Raw genomic sequence first — 22,911 nt, 5'->3', positions numbered from 1 at the left:
CTATGTTCTGGACAGGTGTACGTCCTAGACTGGTGTATTGTATAGACTGGTATACATTCTAGACAGGTGTATGTTCTGGATTTGTGCATGATCCAGACTCGTGTATGTTCTGTACTAGGACTCCATCCAACCCAACTCCTTCAAGAGCCTTCCACTCACTGCTGCCAATTGCTCAGCCAATGATTAGCATCAATGGATCTTTGGGGATGATGCCATTTCAAGCCAAGTCTTATTGTAATTGTCAAAAGACTCAATTAGAAAACAGTACTTATATTTTTGGAGCAGTACAGTATGCATAGTTATAGGTGTATAGTGGTGCACTGGGATGTTTTGATGCTGTTCGTGCTGCTGCTGTTCAGGATGCCCCCTTTATGGATAGCCTAAATATTGCCATGAGCTTGCTGTGGATGGGCCCACACACATACCCTAAAGATCGCAGTGGATGGTCTCACTGGGATAGCCTAAAACCTGCACTTATCCATTCTTCAGTGGATAACATCACTTGGATACTAAGGATTTAAAGTTAAAATCAAAAAAGGCCCTGAAGTTCCTTTCAACACAGTCAGTACTGTTTGACTTTCTAGTGTAGAAGAATAATGACTCATAATCACACTCTTATGATTATGATATTATGATGGGTTCCCTTTTGAGTCTGGTTCCTCTCAAGGTTTCTTCCTCATGTAATCTAAGGGGGTTTTCCTTGCCATTGTTGCATCTGTTTTGCTCATTTGGGATCTAAATCTATACCCAGATTTCTGTAAAGCTGATTTGTGATTTATGTCTATTGTTAAAAGTGCTATAAGAAAATTGAATTAATTGAATTTAGTGTTCTAGTACTTCCAAACAGAAAACTAAAGTTCATTATGGGGAATTAAAAAAAAAAATTCTTGTTTTTGTGGTACAATGTCAAAATAAATAAATAGGTAAATAGTTACCAAGCCAAACTGTCAAAATAGTAGCCTATGTACTAGTAAGTACCGTTTACACAACCTAGTAAACAATTTCTTCCTGACTATGCAAGGAGAAATATTAGCCAATCAGATTGCAGTTTGCTTTGTTGTCAGGGTAAGTAGCCAATAAGTGAGTAGACAGTACATGTGGGCCCCGCCTTGTCCATGACGGAAGTAAACGATAGAGCGAAATGATGTTTAGTTAATTTACTTTCAAAATCGTGACCTCCGGAGATACATGAGAAAGTCCAGCTTCTTTTATTCTCTCACTTGTTTTCTTCTGCAACAAAAGACAAGCAGGAAGCGGAACTGACATTCTGTGTAAACGAAGGTTTTTTTTTTGCTGGATCATCACAAGACGGTGAAGCATGTGATACTTGGGCAGAGTGCTGCACTGGGTTTAAAGGATGATTAGAGGAAAAGCGGGTGGTTTTAACGTGTTTTAACGCCGATTAAAAGCCTGAAGGGTTAATGCTGCTGACATGGTGCATGTGTACAACTGCCACCCGTTCGCGTGTCAGCGCATCGTGCCGGCGGCGCAGGAGCCCGCGCTGGTGTGCTGCGGCGGGCGCGCGCTCTTCGTCGTCTCCGCTGGAGGATGTAAGGTCGAGGCGTATGACATGCAGCAGGAGGAATGTCCTCTCATCTGCCGCTTTTCCACCATGGGCATAGTGCACAGTATTGTGTACAGTCAGATCGGTGAGTCAACCCTTTCCACGTCAAAATCATCCCAGATGTAACAACCATAAATCTAAATGGAAGCTTTATGTTCAGGTAATGACTGTCTTATAAGAAATCTGACCTCTTATCAAGTGGGGATGTGGAGATTTAGGGGCCCTAGGCAGAAAATAGGAAGGGACCCTCATTTCAGTGTTTTAACATCAATATTTAAAATTTCAGCATATCTTATTTAGCATTAATAATTATTATATATAATAATTATATATATATATTAGGGGGCCCTTGGCTTCTGGGGGCCCAAGACGGTTGCCTAGGTTTGCCTAGTGCTAAGTCGGCCCCTGCCTCTTATTAAAACTCTATACTTAATCATGGTCCCAGATTTCTGCTACAGAAAGAACGTGATTTGGTTTTCTTTCCTCACCCAGAAATGGATACCTGGATTAACAACCTTCATTCATTCATTCATTAGTATCTGCTACATTCTTGTTGTGAATCCTGAGCCTATCCAAGGAAAACTGGGCATGGGGTGAAAATACACAGTGATTGAGACGCCAGTCCATTGCAGGAGGGGGGATACAGACACAGACACACACACACACAAACATATTCGCACCTAGGGAGGAATTTGGAGCAGTCAGTCCACCTAATGACATGTTTCTGGGAGGTCGGAGGAAACCAGAGAAGCCAGAGGAAAGCCACACAGACACAGAGAACACGCCCGTTATGTTAAACACCTGTATGTTATGTTAGTAATGTGCCAATTTTATTTCCCAGATATTAATATGGTGGTATTATGTAGTATCAAGCAGAGGCTTAATTTTTTTTTTTTTAATTAAAAAAGCAAAAAGGGGGGCCCACTGACAGAAACTGGTCCTGTAGTCCCAGTCAATTTTTTTTCTTCTTCACATCTTTGTTGCTTAGAGTTCCCTTGTCCTCCATGGCTATACATTTGGAATCATACCTCTGTCTTTTTGGCAGCTCTAGTATCAGGTTTTCTTTCATTCTGTTCTCTTTATAGGCGATTACCTGGTCACCATTGAGGAGAAGAACGGTGCCACCTACCTGAGGGCCTACACCAACTGGCGCTACCAAGCTGCTGAGAAGAAGCGTGTAGGCGTTCGCTTGCTCGGGCACCTCATGCGCGGTCCGGTCTTCCAAGGCACCCCCAAGGAACAGATGGAGATCGTAGAAATACCACTGTCTGAAACACCACTCTGCGCTGCCTGCTGCTCCGTAACAGGTGAACTGCTGGTGGCCTGTGCAAAGAGCCTGGTGCTGTTTGGTCTGAAGCGGCAGTCGCTTAGCGATCAACTGGACGCCCTTGACTTTGAGAGGCTCCTTATCCTGTACGTTTCTGGTTGGAGCCCATTGCAGGTGGCACTCTGTGATGGGTACGTGGCCTTGCAGACAGAGCTGGAGGTGTTGGTGGTGAAGCTGGAGAACCTGGACAAGAGCTGTGCATCCAATGAAGAGCATACGCAGCTGACGTGTGATGATATGGCTGCAGCTGGTGATACTGACAATGGTATTATTAGATATTAGTAGTCTTTGCATTTTGAACATTTTTTATTGATGTAATTCTCGCAAAAAAGAATAATGCAGTTTACTTAAGAAGACTGCTGAGTGTTTTGTTGCCCTGCTGTATATCTTGCAGTACAACTAAGGTACAATTGAAGCTGGGTGTTAAATAATTCAAATGATAAAATGTAATGCTAAAGTTTGAAAAGTAATGTAATGTTTTAAGAATTATAGACAGTATTGCTGTATCCAGTTGTTACTTACAGTTGTACTTTCTTGATTCGTCCTGCCAGGAATACGTATCTTGGCTATTTACAGGTTTCGTTTTGTTTTTATCTAGATGTTAAAAAGGAACCACAAAGCCCCCTCGAGTCTGATGACTTCTTTGTGTTCCCGAAGCATATGGAGATGCTGGGAGATAAGGCAAAGGATTGTGGGGTGTCTTTGTCTTTAGAGTGGACTGGGATGGAGACAGAGGCAAGAGACAACATGGGAGTTACCTACATCTTGTACAGGTGCAAAAAACACCAATGGGCAAGGGTCTGTTGATCAATTTGTGTACTTTGTGTATGTTATGGGAAAGCAGAAAGCATTGTTGTCTTTTGTTTGTACATTGTACACAACTGTACATTTGTTTTACCTCATTTACCTTGTTACATTACTCTACTATCTCAACCACTCATGTCCAAATATGTGTTTGTTCATGTCTAATAAGTGTTTGTACTGTCAGTGTCTAAATCTGAGCCTCGTCACGTGCATGTCAATGCCCAGTGTACCCAGTGTAACTGTGCAAATGACAGATGAACGACTCTTGACTCTATTGACACTTGACTCTTGTGGTTTTAGGAGGTTTGCCCCAGATTTCTTCCAGGGCTGCAGTGTGGAGGAGACACGCTTACACTCCCTGCAGCTCCACCCCATGTACACTGGTAATCATTTTCCAGGTTATGCTCAGTAGACATCATGTTCATTTCATGCACCATAAAGTTCTCTGTACTCTTTCTCCCTCTCGCTTTGCGCAGGTAATCCGGATGTAAGCAGTGACGCTGAAAAGAGTGCTCCTGCCTGTATGTTCTGTTTTTTTTCTCTGCCAAATGCTGGTTACATGTACAGCCTGAAGAGCACAGTAGAGCTCATATCCACCTACCAGTACCCAGAAAAGGCCCATCAGGCTTTGCTGTGCAACCAGTTTTTATATGTCATCACACGGTAAGACAATATCGTGAATGGAGACTGAGGACTAAAACATGCCTGGGCATGTTGTTATAGAAAAATAATCAATGATGGGATGGTGTTATGCAGCTCAACTGGGAGCAGAGTTTTATAGATATTTTCCTATAACAGCACATTCTGTTGTATTTTATTTATTTAATAATTGTCTAATCAGACCGTTTATAGCAAACCAAGTTAGTTCATGTTATCACTTACAGCACATTATAGCAGCTAGTATAACCGTAATTTCCTCTCCTCTCTCTCTCTCTCTCTCTCTCTCTCTCATAAGACAATAAATTGGAGCTTGTCATGTTATATAGAAACCAGAAAGTGCAAAAAATTTTTAAAAAATAGCTTTACCTCTGACAATTACGATCTCTGACACTGGAGATTTGTTTTCTATGTGTTAAATAAGAGCACACTTTAAATATGTGTTTATTATTAGGTTTATATTACATGGATCATCCACCATTCAGGGCCTGCTGAATGAAAAGACAACGTATTAGAACTAGCACATTAATATAAACCTGTGATTTGCATATATAGAAAATAGAATCGAGAATTGAAACAGCATTGTGGTATGAAACTTATTATGGTTCCACCTTTATTCAGATTTGTATGTTAGCTGATGTACTTTTCCTACATCACCTCTGTCTTGGGTATGTGTGTTATTATGTCAATTTCCCCCATTTATGCAAGTTAAGTGTTTTATTGGAAGAGATCTAAAGTAAAGATCTGAAGTCTCTCGCTGCTGTTTTTTTGTAGAAATGCTCTGCAGTGTTTCTCTGTGAGATGCAGTGCCGTGGCTGCTCGAGTCGAGGACCCCTACATCGACACCACCATGAAGGTAAACAGGATTAGAATGTGGCCATGTCCTGCTAACTCTCTGAACTGAAATTAGAATTGTCCCTGTGACCCAAAACATCTCTATATTGTATTTATGAGCTCAAATAAGAGATTGATACAGTGTGATATGAATCACATATTTACACCAACCAGTCATTTTTAACAATATGACCTCAGCATAATATCTGGAGAATAAATACAGCTTTTCACGGTCATTAGGAAATCAAGCCAGGCATATATACAGTTTTTTGATTTTGTTCCAACAGGTTATATATACAAACATAAGGGTTAACCAATTACTATCCAGTAGGAGTGTGCATCTGTAACAAACAAGTCAGTACTTTACCCAAGTATTCGTAGCGATCTACATTATAGCGATTTATAATATGGAAACAGGAAGATATTCAATAACAAAGAGTAAAACTAAACTTCGTTCTTCCAACTGTAACAGGCACCTTCGAATTGCACGGAAGAACGACTTTGCGAAAACAAACATTCAGCAACCGGTAGTATACATACTGAGAGTATGAGAAAGTGGATACTTCTCTTTTAGTTCTGCTTCCTCGTTTTCTGTCCACACTTCCATTTCACACTTCTTAGCCCCTCCCCCTGAGGATGTGAAGAAAGGTATTAAGGACATGAGGAATCAACTGCAAACATTTTTTGCCATATGAGACGTCCTTGCTCACTACGGCGTCACTTTAATGTGACCTATTGCTGAATTGCTTTTAAAGATTCTCACCAGTCACTAGGTGTAATGGAAATACATTTATGAAACATAGTGTTAACCCTGAATTAGCATCAAGTAATACATTACTGCACAGTGCACACACCTTAAATGTGACAGTCACATGGCAGAAGCATGGAGGCTGGGGGAGGGGGGAAAAACACAGTACAAATGGAGATTATTTTTTATAATGTTCCTAAATATCAGTATACTACTAATAACGAGTTGTGCATGTGGTAAAATGCTTTAGAGATTCCTGTTTTGATTGCCTGCTCAAAATAGTTTTTTAAAATCAATGCAGCTTTTTGTGAACATTGAGACTGGTGCACCAATAGTGAATCTCTATTACTCCTGCTAACCCCTATCTTATACTTCGGCATCTCTCACAAGCTCCAGCCAGTGATTGTGAATTTGTGATTTTATTCCACCCCACATCTTTCTGTGTTTTCTGTCTGCCTGTTCAGGCCTGTCCTCCTTTCACTATGGAAGTTTCCGCCCTCCGTATTCAGCTGTTCATCGGTCTGAAGACTCTGTGTCATGACGGGAATCACCTTGTGCTCCTCACAGCTGTTGACGTTGAGACAGAGCGAACGACTAGAAGATCTGTGTAGGTCACTGACATATAAATGTTGTCTTTCTCCAGAACAAAGCTGTCTTGTATAGTTAGTGAGGTTTATTTAGAAAAAAAGATCAGCAAAGCTGCGATGTCTCACTCTTAGCTTGGTTTTGCTACTTTGATTCTTGCTGGCTTTTAGCTTTATTTAATTTTGCTTGGCTTGGCTGCAGGTTTTTACGAAATTTTTCAATCAAATAATGATAAATATTAAATAATGAACAGCTAATGAACAACAAATTATGAACAACAAACATATGTAAGCAGTTTGATTCATATTTTTATTCTATGCCGTATATTAGCACCACTAGTATTTACCAACTGCACGAGAGGATCCTGAATGCTGTGTTCATTAAAAATAAATCATGAAACTGGGAAAAATTGAGACCATTTGTATACATTTAAAAAATACTTTTTTGATTGACTCTAGTTTTAATGTACATACAAGCAATGCCTTGTGGTGCTTTTGTTATTATACCTCTCAGCTTTCGTGACATAATGCTAGTTTTCTCCACAATTCATGCAGATCATACATTGTTTGATTATGACAATAATCTCTTTTTTCATGCTTCACATGCATTGACGCTCAGCGAATGCTCTGTATTGTAGCAAATCAAAAGAGCAGAAATCACTGGCAGGGATTTTCCTAGCGGTAGGTATAGATCCGACCGCCAGCCCAGCTCTGGAGAGCTTCCTGTCCAGGTCCTTCCTGTAAGTCATCCATGTGTGTTCCCTCTAATCACATCCCGAACGTAAAAACTTCCCCTGAAAGAACGCTAACGTACCCCTGTTCATGTGCTAATCCTGTGTGAACCCACCTAATCTAACATCCATTTGGATTTCCTTTTTTTTGTAATTTTTTTGATGTAAATTTTTTTATTTTGTCCAGAGGAAATGAAAACTGTTCTTGCACAGAGGTTGACGTGGTTTCCAGAAAAAAACATTTTATTCAGAAACAGAATAGCAGCAGGAGATGAAAGGCAAACAAATTTCATTCCCAGTAATTGACTGAGTCTATGTTTTTTTTTTTTAAACTTGGTTAATATTATTATTGAAAAAGTACACGCATCAGCAGTTTTGCATTTACGCTGATGCAGCATGTTGATTTAATTCAGAGGTTGGTATGTGGGTTAGTCAAAGTGTTATTTGCTTTAAAAAAACATGGGTTAGTAGGTGTTGTTTGCTTTAAAAAAAACATTAAAGAACACTGAATTTCTCAGTAGTCCTGTCTGTACTCCTCTAATAACTGAAGCAGTTTCTTTCAGTCATGCATAGCAGATTATTTCTCCTGATGAATCGACTGTTGTACCATATTATCCCCATAACTCAATAATGTAAATACTAGAAGCAAGTGATATGTGGTATACAGTTGGGAAAGCTTATTAAAGTCACTGTGCTAATCTAGGTTCATAATTTTGCTCTTTAGATCCTAAGGAATGTGGTCATGTAGTAAGAAGGGTTTGTTTGTTCAGATCATCTGATTTCATTATATCTGGACCTCAAGTGGACTAAAATGAGAGAGTACAGCTACAGCAGCATTTGTGCAGTTTTGAATCAAAACATGTAAAATAAGTATATTTAATTTAAAAAAAAAGGACTAAATGAATCACGTTTGGACCAGTTGGGTTCAGCAATAGAAATGTGAAAGTGTGGCTTCAAAACCTTGCAGTGTAGGATATGGAGTAAAGCTAGGGACTAGTTATAATAGTGCCAGATTATACTGAATCCAACATGAAGTCCTTTCACAGAGGTGTCCTGATATCTCATTGGTATTGTATTTATTATTTTGGTACCAGACCCAGGAAGACCTCAGTATCGAAGCAAAAGGAGCCCAGCGAGACTGGCCATGGCTGGAACCTGTACGTGATAAGCACCGTGTCCACACTGCAGCTCTACAGAGAGATGGTACAGTTTATCCCTGATCTGATTATGTTGATTCTGCTTAATAGCCACTGCCTGTTTATTTATGCAATGATGACATCAGGCACCATCGCATGGTGGTGCATGAAAAGTACACTCTGCTGTCTAATCACAAAAGTTCACCATCATTAAATGATGTGTATTCTGTTGTAGCGAAGCATCATTTAATAAGAGATGGTTTGAGTTTCAGGCATTCATGTCAATGTTGAGCAAGATGAAGGAGAATTTAGATGTTCTCTGTTATACCACAGCACTATTGAAGGGGTTGATTAATTTTCTATAACAGCAGCTCAGATGGTAGTTTCGGCTACAAGGTAGATAAGATTTATTTTATCTATTTTATTTATTTTATATGCTGATTGTAATAAGGCATCATTTCTGTAGTAACAATAAATTCACAGGGACTTGTATGGCATCTCAAGTGATTTGTAATAGTAAAATTACTGCCATAGGAAAGTTTTCAGGACAGAGTAGTTAGCTCTTTGCAGTTTCATGGTAACATGGCAAGCTGCAATTTTTTTGTCTTATTAACCCTTTCTCACAGTACACTGGCGTTCCATTCTGGCGGCGGAATGGAAAACGACTTATCGGACATTTTCAATCAGTATAAACAAATGAATTATTTTATTGCTGCAAGTCTGTTATAAGATATGGTCAGGACACTGTTGAGTTTCTGTGTGTAGAGTATCATGACTCTATGTGAGCAGGGCAATGAGAAAGGGGAGAGGTGTGAGCCCCCTGCTGGGCAAACAATTAATACCTCTCCACAATAACATTTGGTCCAGAGATAAAACTAAAGGTTTTGTGATAGTAAAACTACATATACAACTGCCACAATATAATTATAATATTTAAACCTAGTAGACTAGGCAAAAAAAAAGAAATACTTAGGAAAGACTTTTCTTAAAGGCTTTTCTTAAATTCTTAAAGCCCTGAGTGTCTACTTTCATATGAGCCATTAACCACCACTGTGAAGTGTGACATCACAAATAAATTCAATGCTGAATATGAGCACCCCAAAACAGGTGCAAATTCAGGATTTTTGGCCTCTGGTGAAAACTTCAAGACAGAAAAAAGAGAGTCTGGTGAAAGAATGACTATTTATAGCTGCTATAGCAGAAGTGATAACATTAACTAACTTGCCTTAAGGATTTAAGAATATTAAATGTTACTATAAACAGTTGCATTTATGATGAGTCGTTTATTAACAATTAAAACTGTAATCTTTAGGTATAAGAGGATTAAAACACTTAAAACAGGATGTACTGTTATTAGAAAACAGTCAACTCGGTGATAACAATTCTCCAGTTCACATTGTTGATTATTCTCCTAAAAGAGCACACCTGGGGGGCTTAGTGGTTAGCATGTTTGCCTCTCACCTCCAGGGTTGGGGGTTCGATTCTCACCTTCACCGTGTGTGCATGGAGTTTGCATGTTCTCCCCGTGCTTCGGGGGTTTCCTCCGGGTACTCTGGTTTCCTCCCCCAGTCCGAAGACATGCATTGTAGGCTGATTGGCATCTCTAAATTGTCTGTAGTGTGTGAAATGGTGTGTGATTGGCACCCTATCCAGGGTGTCCCCTGCCTTGTGCCCCGTGTCTCCTTGGATAGGCTCCAGGATCCCTGCAATCCCTGTGTAGGATAAGTGGTACAGAAAAGGAATGGGTGGAAGAGCACACCCTGTTATGTCTTATTCTCGACTTAGAATTAACTCATCCATTTAGTTTTACATAAATCTTAGCAGACTGGCCAATAAGCATCTTAGCAGTTAAAACTTTTCAGGTCTTTTTTGTCTACACCAGTAATTTGAGACCAAAGGATTAAATATGATAAGGGAATAAACCAGTTTTATTTCTGGATATTTCACTTCATGTTTGATCACCAAAAAAGGAGTGTTCTGTTTTTAGTCATCAAATAAATCTATACGTAAAGCTTTGTGGAAGACGAACAGCAGTTTCTGCTTTGGAGCATCCATGTTTGAATCATTTTCAAACATTTTAAAAAAGCACTGATTTCTGCTTACAACAATCTAGCCATTTATAATGATGTTTTCAGATGGATGCCAAAATGGCCTTGTGAAAGCAGCCTAATTTACAGGTCATTCTCTCACATTTTTGAGAATTCACTGATTTACCAGTCCTACTGATTGTTAGATACAGGTACTGATCCAATACTGACATCCTCTTAGTAAGAGAACCGATTCTGTGATCTTCTGTTGCAATGTTATTCAAAACTACAGAGGCATAGCAGAGGTCAAGTCCTGACTTCATGAGCAATTATTCATTAATGAATAATGAATAATGTCAGTCAACATAATATACATTAGGACTAGGATCAGAAAAAAATGTCAAATCTGATCTGCTACTAGTACATCGTTTCAAGTCAGGATTGGCTCTGATAATGATACTCAATAATGGATTTGAATTGGCTTCCTGTAGCTGCCCGCATTAGATTTAAAACACTGATGCTTGCCTACAAAGCCGAAAACGGACCAGCGCCCACTTATCTCAAAGCACTTATCACACCTCACGCGGCACCACGCTCCCTGCGATCCTCTAGCACTGCTCGACCGGTCCCACCGTCTCTCAGGGTACAAGGAAGGCATGCATCGAGACTCTTCTCTGTTCTGGCGCCAAGGTGGTGGAATGAACTTCCCCTAGATGTCCGAACAGCTGAGTCACTGGCAGTCTTTAAACGACGTCTAAAGACTTACCTCTTCGTAAAGTACTTAAGTTAGCACTTTCACAAAAAAAAAAATCAAAAATCCCCAACAGAGTTTTGGACTGATGGTATTCCTAGTTTGTGACCTAGTGAGCCAATATCAGAATGTATTTTTGATAGACTTCAAAGCACTATTGTAAGTCGCTCTGGATAAGGGCGTCTGCCAAATGCCATAAATGTAAATGTAAAATTTGTACATTCCTACACATTGTTTGTTTTCCTCCGGTAGGTGGAGTACAGTAAACGATATGAGCAGACCAGCCCGCTGTCCCAGAACTGTGTTCATCTGCTGAGTGAAGCTCACCTGCTGCTCAGAGCCAGTCTGCTCTGTCCGACCTCAGACAGAGCCAAGATCCAGGAAGCCTTCCTGGAGAGCTGTGCCCAGCTGGGAGACTGCTTCAGCAGGTGGATCAGAGAAAAACTGCTCTTTAACTGCTACACAACACTCATCCAGAACAGGATGTTGAACTAAAATTTTAAAGATCTAGCTTCTTTAAATTCCTTACATACAAATGGCCCGGATAAGTAACTAACATCACTGAATAGCAAGAGCAGTTACACTTTTTAATGCTTAACCATTAAAGATTAGTTAATGGCTATGGTTGAAGTGGTTATATTTTGTTTCAAACTGGCACTTTATGTTACCACTTTGGACTAGCACCACAGACTCTGAACACATCTGGCATGAACTTGTCTTGATGCAGAGAATAAGCATGCTTCTCTGTCCAATGGATAATGGAAAGGTTATATTTATGAAACTCTCTGAAAACTCTGTCCTTTCTCATTGAGCTGTCATGTGGATATTTTACATGGGTGCATGTTATCAGCTGCAACAGAGAATCTGCTACAAAAAGCCGCAATGTTTCATGTTTAAAAAAAACTCACCCGCCAAACTACGGCCATCGGCAGTTGATTGCTTCTGCTACATTTTTTCCCAGTGCTTGGTTCAATCCACCGAAATACTTTGCATGGTCCGCATCCAAACTGCGGTTCCCCATTTTACGATCCCTGATCTAGATGTAGTTATGACATGCATATAGCATGCTGTTCATATATTCTGTCTAACTAGTAATAACACCAGTATTTATTGTATCATGGCCCTTTTTGAACACAGTTTGATGGTTTTCCTGGATAAAATTAGGGAGAGTTGCATCAGGAAGGGCATCCGGCGTAAAACTGTACCAAATCAAATACGTGGACTAATGGTCCGCTGTGGCGTACCCCTAACGGGCAGCAGCCGAAAGAGGAGCAACAACTTCTGGATGACTGTGTTTCTATTTGCTTTCTAGGCTGGATAAGCGGGATTGTCACTTGGCTCTTCCGTACTACAAGATGTCTGGCCTGTCGGTGACAGAGGTAATCCAGAGAAACATGGCCATATACAGAGGTCCTGTTCCAGATTATGGGAAAGGCTTCCTCTTCTTCCTTAAGCACTCTCTCTATGAAGAAACCATGGAAGAGCTCAGCGAAGTAAGAAAACTACTTAAAAATCTAGTAGTTATTGTAATATTATATTGTTATTATATACAATATATTCAATTTTATAATCTAATTTTAAAAAATAAATATACTTATTATACACTGGGTGCACATAAAGCAGAATCCAAACCTCTTAGTCCACTAATTTGTACACCCTTTGAAATAATATCTGTATATCCTTCACTGTTTGTGTGACATTAAAGGATAACTGAATATATACTATTTGCTTCATTTTCTACACTGTATATTTTATTCAAATGATAACACAATTGAACTGATATTAATGCAATAGACATAGCCATTATTAAGACATTTTACTGATAATAAAGATGTTTATTATATATCATACAACATTTTATTTTCTTGCAACATTTTATTTTTTAAACTAACATATTAGTTTTTTAATGATGTAATTAAGGATGCATCAATACTGGTTTCGGGTATCAGTCTGATACTGTGCTTATTTACTCGCGTTTGTACTTGTAAAAATACTCCAACATCTGATACCACATGATACGCTACGCTTGCATGACATAGTATGTTGCTGCACTAATGAACAGATGACATGAAATGACAGTGATCTGGACATATTTCACAATTAATGTTTGCATTCAAATCAAAGCAGACTCCAAACTGTGTTCTGCGAAAGTATCGAGAGAAAGTGCTACAGCTTATTCCTACAATATATGTAACATGATAAAACATCTTAAACATTAAACTCATGAGGCATGAGGAGTTCATTGATAGCGGCACACAGCAGCAACAAACACTGCATCAGACGCTGGCTAGGCGAAGGTTGTCCACAGACATCCCTAGGTCCTTGAAAACAAGAATAGCGCTTTGTGTTAACTGCTTTGTGTGAGTGTTTTTTAAGAATGTCTTATGTTTACACTCGTGGTCTGTGTGAGTGGTCATTAAGATTGTGTTATGTTTGCAGTGAAAACTGTCATGTGGTAGCTGTCATTAGGTTTTTGTATTACTCTGTGTCTTGTTTATGTCCAGCACTGTAGTGAAGTGCGCTTGGTCCCTGGAGGACTAGTGGTTAGGCCACAGCGCTCTCACTTCCGCAGCCTGCGCTCGATTCTCAGCCACTGGGCTTGCGTGCAACAGTGTGCTCTCAGTGTCAGTCCCAACCCCAGATAAAAATTGGGGAGGGTTGCATCAGGAAGGGCATCTGGCGTAAAAACTGTGCCAAATCAAATATGCAGATCAATGATCCGCTGTGGCGACCCCTAACGGGAGCAGCCAAAGAGGAACAACAACTGCAGTGTAGTGCTTGTATGTGTAAGTGTGCACTGTAGGATCACTATAAACTGGCAACAAATTGCTTGTGTGCTCAGGCATACTTTGCCAATAAAGCTTATTCTGATTCTGAAGTGAAATATAAGCCGCTGTTCACCATTACAACCCTACCCAATCCAAGGTAACTAATGTATCTAGCTAATGCACTTCATTTTAAATCATGTTATAAAGAATGAGCCTGAGCATGCACATGTGTACTTTTAATTGCCACCATTTAAACCAAGGAAACATAAACAGTGCTAAATAAAATGTTCCATGAGGCCAGTCATTGCTTAATACTAAGTAGGTTCTTCATTTCAGTATTAGTATCTTTATGAATATTGACGAGTATTAAAAAAACATGTACCTTGTACTCAGCCTGAAAAAAAGGGGTATCGATGCATCCTTAGTTGTATTACAAACAAACATGCAGCACACAACAGGATTAGGAATGCGTAAGGCATTATGAAATGAAAAGTTTATATCTCCAGGAAACTGCTAACACCGTGTTGGAGATCTTCAGTAAGGCCGAGCCAGGCCAGCTCCCATATGTAGTGAGCAGCTCATTCATGAAGAACGCCGATCCTGCCTGTGCACGTGCACACCTGGAGCAGGTGGAGCTCAGTGGCGCCCCATCTGTCACAGTCACGCTGTGTAAGGCTGCTCAGGCACTGCGCTTAGGAGACCTGCACTACTACCAACAGCAGATGGATCGACATGCTGAGGTGAGATTCAGTCATGTATCCAATTAAAGAGGTGCCAACATGTACTGTATATTTTTCATTTTTGTTAAATGTGAGACTCTTGAAAGTTTCGCTTTTCTGCTTTTTTTTTTTTTGGTTATACATAGCAGCAGTCAGATCATGCTCATAAAATTTGTTCACTAGAAAAGGCAATTCACTGAAGGGGAAAGATGTGACACATGACTTTTGCTGTTCACTCCTACTTTATTTCAGTAAACTTTGTGCACTGTTAATTTGCAAACCTTGTTTACCAATAGAAAACAAAAGGTTCTGTGTTGCTTAACAGTAATTAATCAAATAATTAATCAAATAATTAATAATCAAAGCACAGGGTAAAATGTGTCATGCGCTGGCATTTAATATTTTATTTCAGAATGTATCTTTATAATTATCTTTTTTATGCGTTGAGTATTTTATGTTCCTATTTGGGCAGACAAGCTATTGGATGTGTTTGATGATTTCCTTTTGAAATTAAAACCAATTTTTCTTTTTGTAAAAGTCTGCACATTATATGTATTATTATATTATACTATATACTCTATTATTATGTGCAGCATAATATGGATATGACTCGACTGTGGGGCAAACGTGTACTTTATAACATTTGTATAAAGTATAAAGTATAAAGAGGTTGCTTATAGAACTGAACATTTCTGCAGATTGCAGTTAAAAATCAGTTCCACCAATACATGCTTTGTCATCTATGTTTTTTTTTCTATGTCTGCTAAGAATTAGCAAATTCAGGCACATCTGCAATAATGTTTAGGACTTTGGAAATTGGAGATTAACCTATGCATATTTCTTTCATAACAAGTTAAATGTTTAGACAGTCTTTCTCCGCCTTTGTTGTCTTGGCCAGATGCTGCAGGTGTACGGCTTCATAGAGGAGCCCAAGCTTCTTGTGCATCGCAGAGGGAAGGCCATGGTGCCCACTCAGCTGGCACGGCACCTGCGGGACACCCAGGACGGACTGCTGGTGGCAGCCGTTGTGGCACTTCATGAGAACAGCAAGGTCAAACTGGAGGAGGCGGAACTCTTCTTTCAGGTACAGTAAACTGAACATGAAGCAGTGTCTCCTTCAAAACCACACTGTGCATTGATTATGCTTTCTCTTTTTTTTATATGTCTTTCTCTATGTCAGGAGTTGTGTAAGGACAGCACAGAGCCTCAGAGCATTCCTCAGCTGCTGGTGGATTTCTGGGAGGCTCTGCTGGTGGCATCATCTCAGGAAATGATCATCCAGGAGCTTTTGTTCCACCTCACCTCTGTATACCTCGAGCGCATCATGTGCAAAGAGCGCTCAGGCATTAAAGCACTCAAAACAGCTGAGGACTTGGTGAGTTCAGATCCTAAATTCACACAGACTAACTTGTGCTACACATATATACCCAACAGAAGCCAAGATCTGCCAACCTATATGCATTTTGTATAGGAGCTCTGTGTTTTAACATAGGATTATGCTGCTACAAGTTATCACTAAACAATAAGCCAAAAATAAAAGAGGCAGATGAGCCAATCAGTATATGAATCTGGAATGACTGACAGTTGCATAGATGTTCTGAATTCTCCGATAGTAACTGACACCCCCTGGAAGACCTTGGAGAATATTTTAAGTTCATTAGTGTAAAATCAAATCTATCAGTGTATGCTTGACTTAGCTACCATTACAGTAGTTAACATCGAAAGAAAGAAGCATTTGTTTTGGCTGAAAGGAGAAAAAAAAGATTAAATGGGTCTACAGTGAAGTATCAGATGTAAGTGATTAAAACGTTTAACAGAAGAAATTTCTCATTAATCATTGTACGTAACATGTTTTTCCTCGAATACGAAGAAAGAAAGTGTGCATGTAAACTTTTTAACTAAGACATCTTTTTACCCAAGTGCCTGCTGGTTACCGTAAAGCCCTGTATATATGCACACTTTAGTTTCTAAGTGTCCCCGCCACACACACACACACATACACACACACACACCCTCAGAGAGACTACGTGTTATTCCTCATCAGGGTTGGCAGGTCTGGAACCATTTGTAATTCTAATCTCCACTGATAATCAAAAAATAGATTTGGTTATAGCTGTAGCCTTGTTTGGTTTATCCTCGAAGAGTGACTCCTGAACTTTTTCTTCCTTTCCAGATTAACTCCTGCTCTCACTATGGACCACTGTTCCCGTGGTTGAGCATCCTGACTCCTGCTCAATTCAACATCACACATGACCACCAAGAAGACCTTCAGAAACTCCAGGTCTGTAACTCAGCACGCTTGTGTATGGGTAACATTTGATGTGCCCTGCATGTATTTGCTGTAGAGTACATTCACTTGAAGCTCACGTGTCATCTACAGTTTGGCCATAGCATTTACAAATTTTAACTGCTTGCTATGGTGTTACACAAAACACATGAAAACGACACTTTTCTTTATTCGCAGCTAAAGCAGTTATAATTTGCATAGCGGAAAAGCAAGTTCAACCAAGCAGAAAACACACAACGTGAAAGAAGCATTATGCCCTGGTATAATGCATTGCACTGACTTTATATTGATCTTTAACCTATATTGATTTTTGGCCTGTGATCTGTGGTCGGTTATAGCACAGCATAGACTCTAGTGATGGAAACTCTGGCTCTTTTCAGGGAGTCAGATCATTTGGCTAAATTGCCAAGTTTGCAAAGTTTGTGATATTTTGACCCTAAGGAATGTTTTTTTTTTTATTATTATTAATAAACGATGGTGTAGTGGAAGTAAGCCACACGTTTCAGGGCTATATCTAAACATAAACACTACATGACACTAATCTGCTTTTTGGAAGGTGAAAAAATTCACTCTAAAGAAGATGTTTCCATAGAAACACTTTGATTGAATTATACTGTAAGAATAATATACTGTAAATGCAAGTGTATACTTCTATAAAAAAAAAGATATACTGTATGTGAGTTGGCGCTCAACATTCATCCAAAAAACTGACTCCTTCATGAACGACACATAATTAGCAGTTGTTTAGCTGTTAGCATGGACACATTTCATCCACCAACATGCACCAAGGTTTTTGTTTTATTTATTCATTTTTTCTTTCTGCCTGCTAGGATTTTCATGTTAGCTAGGTTGATATCTCTGCTAAAGTCATATTAAAGGCACATTGAGGAATCAGTGCTAGTGTGAATAAACTGAACTCATTGTGGTATTCCCTGTATTACATGTTGTAGTCTCTGCTGTGTGGCCCAACACTGGACGTGTCCTCCATTGTACCTCTGCTAGAACAGCTACCTGACACGGATAACACCGGCCTTAGCGTGCACGTGCTCTGTGCCACCAAACTGGGTCAGCATGAGAAAGCCATCGAGAAGCTACTGGACCGATGCCCTCAAGCCATCATCTCCTACGCCAACCACGAGTTACATAGCAACAAAATGGTACACAGCTACGATGCTTGCTCATACACTACAGCTACATGATTGGGAAATGATTGTAAAAATAAAAAATGTACTTATTTCAGGTATAAATTATAGTATTTTATTTCCTGTGAGATCTTGTAGGGTTTACCTTTAATCTAAAGCAAAATACCTTTGTCCTTGTCTTGTACTGTTGCCCTGTGCAGGCTTTGTGGTGGCAGAAACTGTTTCCTGAGCTTTGTGAGAGGACACGGCTTTCTTCAGGAGATAACGGTGTTCTAATCAACGCTCTCAAAGGTAGCCATTTGCCATATATCTTATGAATATACTTCTATTCAGCTAGCAGCACATGGGCCAGATCCAGCCTTTGAGTACATTTTTACTGGCTCTTTAATTGGTTTTTAAAACACGATTGAATTAGAAAATTTTTATATTAAGGGATTTTCACATGGGAGGCAACAGTTGCCGGTCTCACATTTATTTTCAGTAAGAGGCACACAGCTAAAGTGATGTGAGTGGAGCGGCAGGCGGTGCAGCAAGCAAGCTCAAGTCTGAGAATCTGCCACATTCTTGTCCACATCCAAGTTGAAAAGTAGTCACCATGGCCATCAGCTCTCCTTCTCCCCTAATAAAAGAATTTTACAGAAGCAGAAAATTCAATTCAAGTTCAATTCAATTTTACTTGTATAGCGCTTTTAACAATGGACATTGTCACAAAGCAGCATGTGCATATGATGTGCATGATAATGAGATAATAATCTGATAATAATTAAATCACTGATGAAAGAAAGCTAGCTAACAACCTCTGAGTCTGACTTCACTGCTGTTGTTAATCTAAAAATAAATTCTCACTAGGTAACAAATACATATCTGGTCTAATATGTAAAATAATATCTATGTAAAGTAGTTAAAATTAATATGGAAATAGCCTTATGCGTGTTGATACAGCACTCATATGGCTGTTGATACAGTTGGTTTCACAATTTCTATTCACTTTTTGGACAGAAAAGTGGGCTTCTGAGTTGGGGAAAAGAATTATTTGTCCATTTTAAGTTGCTTCATACTATTCTGTGTATTTTTTACTTATGACAGTTGGCGGTGCCGTTGTTCTTGTTTCCACAAAAGTTAGAAATAATCCACACTTTGTTAACAGAAAATATGATCATATAGATGCCAAAAATGTATCCTTATTTATATGGAAAGGAGAGGGAGGGCTCAGCCCTGCTAACCAGGCTGGCTCTGGTTATTTTTGTTCTACAGGTTTTAACAGGATCTGGCCCAACTGACCTCACCCTACTGATTCAGTTAGCCATTCATGTACTGATGCAGATGGCTAGCACTTTTCCTTTATTAATCAGATCAAGTACGTGTGACGTATCTTTGTTGATGATGATGTCTTTGTAACAGAGACTGTGGCGGTGGTGGCCATGGAGCTGAACCCAGTAGAGTTTTTGGACTTGTTACCAGACGATGGTACTGCACACTTCTTCCTGCCTCATCTTCTGAAATGCAGCCAAAGGCATCTCCTAGCATGAATTGCTGGACTGTGTACAAACTAGGAGTGGAACGGTATATCTTCATATAAGCTAACACGTGGGACTAAGATTGTGTGGATCTTAAAATTTGTGTCTAATTATATACCATAATAATAACCAAGTAACTATTTTATAGTTCTTTATCACAGTATACTGTCATATAGGTATATGTTACACCCCTAATAGCAAAACACTAAAGATCATGTTTATTATAGTCTTCTGTGTAGAATATGATTTCAGCTCAACACAAGCTGGCTGTGTTATGAGTTTTGCACAAACATGCTGTTGTTAGCAAATCAAGTTCAGTAGGTAATTTAACTGGATGTTATAAGCTGGTTTTAACTGGACATGAACAAGAGAACTGTATTGAATTTCTGGACTATACTACATTACAAGTGGTATAATAAATATGTAATATTTGTGCGGTTATATGTTATGCCTCATAACTGGGTCAATTTAGTTCCCATTTTCCCATTTAGTTCCTGGCTAGAATATATTGCTGAGGTGCCATAACTACAAATCTGTGTATCTTAGGTCAGTCCATATTTAATAGTTTTGAAATTTTAAAAAATATAAACGTAAATGTAATTTTTTTTTTTTTTTTTTTTTTTTACAGAAAAACAGTATTCTTTCTATATTAGCAGACAATCTACAGTACATACTCTGAATATGACATTTTAGAATAATGGCTTAAATAGTGAATTTTATATTTATATTTATATTTCTGAAAGTAACTACATATCCTTTTCATGGCCTCAATTTTAAAAGAAGATGACATGACAGCAGAGAAAATAATCTGAATCTTCTGGGTGTAGTAACTATTTCAAGTTTTTTACATTTAGCTCAGATTGATTAATATTATACACTCAGGTGTTTAATGTTAGCCTAGTCATGTCTTTTTTAGCCTTTTGAAAAGGATATACAGTAGTGCAAAAGTCTTAGGCACCCTATTTTTTTTTAGTACAAACTTTGTTATAGATTTTTATTTTATGACTTCTACATGATTGATTCAGTACAAAAACATTTTAGATTCCAAACATTAGTTTTCCAGCACAAAATTAAATGTTACAGAAAAATGTTTCTATGTCAGTAAAGAAAGCAGCAGATTACATAAGAGACACTTTTCAGACAGAAAACATAATGAAGGCTGCTGGGTTTCGCTGCAAAAATAAGAAGCAAGTGTGATGGTCAAAGTCTCCAGAAGAACTGTAGCTGCTTCTGCAAGATGCTCAGTAACACTTACAGCTCATTTCCTTATAAAACTGCACTAACTGTACCTGAGACTACTATTTTCTTTTTTAAGCAAAGGGTCGTCACACTAAATACTGACTTTGTTTCATTTATTGCTGTTTACTGCTCTTTATAGTATTTTTTTTATTATTTAACATTTAATTTCATTATTTTTGAAGGCATCTTTGCTCTACATCATTTCTTTGCATGTGCCTAAGACTTTTGCACAGTAGTGTTTGTACTTATATTTACATTCAGACATACAAGGAAACTGATGATCACGTATAAGGTGGGAAACATAACGTCTCGCTTCTGCCATGGGTCACCTGAATCTGGTCATACCTGAATAACCTGGGTCATAACAGATTAACTGCCGAAATATAGCTCTAAAATTCAGTATTTGGGCCAATATTCTAAAATGTCATAATCATCTAAATTTAGCACTAAAATAGAAAAAAAAATTTTTTTTGTAAATTTGTATGCAGTGCAACACATTTGAGTTTTAACACACCTGCCTCAACTCCTGAGTGATTTGACAATCAATTCAACATTAAAATCATGTGAGCTCAAGAGGAGCAAGATTGTAACTGATATCACTTGCACAGAGAACCAGTGCTTTAGAGTTTTTTTTGTTTTGTTTTGTTTTTATACTTTCTTAATCTATGCAGGTTTAAGTACTAATTACTGGATTCCTCAGCTATAGCACTGGAGTCTTTTAGTTGTATAGGCTAAAGCAAGAAGTGATGAGCAATATAAGCCTTGGTTGGTTGCCTTGGTGGTTCCTACATGCTATTACCAGTCATCTTATGACACATGGATGTAAGTATTTGCACCTTTAGCACTTATCTGTATTTTATCTGTTGTGTGATGATATTTAAAATGCATTTGTTATGATATTTGTCTCTTTTTTTATGCTGTTACTTATTAAATTATGCAAAATGTCTCAATGTGTCATGTGTATTATATAGTTCAGTCTGCATTAAGCCATTGGAAATATAGCCAGAGCTTTATATACAGTCAGGTCCATAAGTATTTGAACAGAGACATTCGTTAATTTATCTCTGTATACACCACCACAATGGATTTGAAATGAAGCAATCAAGATGTGATTGAAGTGTAGACTTTCAGCTTTAATTCAAGGAGTTTAACAAAAATATTGCATTAATTATTTAGGAATTACAGCCATTTTTTAGAGTCCCTCCATTTTCACAGGCCAAAAGTAATTGGACAATTGACTGATAAGCAATTTAATGGCCAGGTGTGGCCTGCTTCCTCCTTATTTCATGACACATTAAGGAGATAAAAGGTCTAGATTCCAAGTGTTGAATTTGCCTCAATATGCCATTCAAAGAGGTGTCGATGCAAGTAAAGGAGGCCATCATTAGGCTGAAAAAAACAAAACAGCCTTATTAGAGAGATAGCAGAAACTTTAGGAGTAGCCAAATCAACAATTTGGTATATTCTTAAAAAGAAGGAATGCACTGATGAGCTCAGCAACACCAAAAGGCCTGGAAGACTAAAGTGGATGATTGCAGAATTCTTTCTGAAAGAAAGAGACGAAGAGACGAGTATGGAAAAGGAAAGGAAAGGCTTCATGTTCCGGCACTTCACAGTACAGATGGATAATGACCCAAAACATACCATGAAAGCAACCCAAGGGCTTCTTAAGGCAAAAAAATGAAATGTTCTTAAATGTCTGATGACCTGAACCCAATTGAGCATGCTTTTCACTTACTGAAGAAAAAAACTGAAGGCAGAAAGACCCACAAACAAGCAGCAACTAAAAGCAGCTGCAGTTAAAGCCTGGCAAAGCATCTCACGGGAGGACACAGCATTTGGTGATGTCCATGGGTCCTAGATTTCAGACAGTCATTGACTGCAAAGGATCTGCATCCAAGTATTAAAAATAATCCTAATATTTTGATTATTTTAGTTTGTCCAATTACTTTTGAGCCTGAGGGCAAAAAATGGCTATGATTCCTAAACAGTTAATGCAATGTTTTTATTAAACCCCTTGAATTAAAGCTGTAAGTTTACACTTCAATCACATTTTGATTGCTTCATTTTTCATTG

At 38.6% G+C, this 22,911-nt stretch overlaps 1 protein-coding gene across 2 annotated transcripts; it reads left to right on the top strand.

Moving 5' to 3' along the window:
* Positions 1 to 1,092: 1,092 nt before the first annotated feature.
* Positions 1,093 to 21,781, top strand: hps3 (HPS3 biogenesis of lysosomal organelles complex 2 subunit 1). Of its 2 annotated transcripts, XM_026918720.3 has the most exons (18): positions 1,093 to 1,649; positions 2,650 to 3,156; positions 3,490 to 3,664; positions 3,996 to 4,078; positions 4,172 to 4,358; positions 5,127 to 5,208; positions 6,399 to 6,541; positions 7,157 to 7,258; positions 8,344 to 8,452; positions 11,416 to 11,591; positions 12,476 to 12,656; positions 14,438 to 14,671; positions 15,549 to 15,734; positions 15,831 to 16,025; positions 16,824 to 16,931; positions 17,888 to 18,094; positions 18,280 to 18,370; positions 19,481 to 21,781. In XM_026918720.3, the coding sequence occupies exons 1-18, from the start codon at positions 1,433 to 1,435 to the stop codon at positions 19,606 to 19,608; spliced, it is 3,111 nt and encodes a 1,036-aa protein (XP_026774521.3). In that variant the 5' UTR covers positions 1,093 to 1,432; the 3' UTR covers positions 19,609 to 21,781. The 2 variants fall into 2 exon arrangements, with proteins under 2 accessions (XP_026774521.3, XP_026774530.3); XM_026918729.3 differs by lacking the exon at positions 7,157 to 7,258.
* Positions 21,782 to 22,911: the final 1,130 nt, after the last annotated feature.

The sequence above is a fragment of the Pangasianodon hypophthalmus genome, chromosome 11, assembly GCF_027358585.1.
Source record: "Pangasianodon hypophthalmus isolate fPanHyp1 chromosome 11, fPanHyp1.pri, whole genome shotgun sequence".
Lineage (NCBI taxonomy): Eukaryota > Metazoa > Chordata > Actinopteri > Siluriformes > Pangasiidae > Pangasianodon > Pangasianodon hypophthalmus.
The sequence above is the reverse complement of the archived record's forward strand: the minus strand, read 5'-3'. Positions and strand labels throughout refer to the sequence as shown.

Coding starts and splice junctions, on each gene's coding strand:
- hps3 (XM_026918720.3), top strand. CDS start 1,433: ATGGTGCATGTGTACAACTGCCACCCGTTCGCGTGTCAGCGCATCGTG. Junction 3,157..3,489: donor AGCTGGTGATACTGACAATG/GTATTATTAGAT, acceptor GTTTTTATCTAG/ATGTTAAAAAGGAACCACAA. Junction 12,657..14,437: donor CCATGGAAGAGCTCAGCGAA/GTAAGAAAACTA, acceptor TTATATCTCCAG/GAAACTGCTAACACCGTGTT.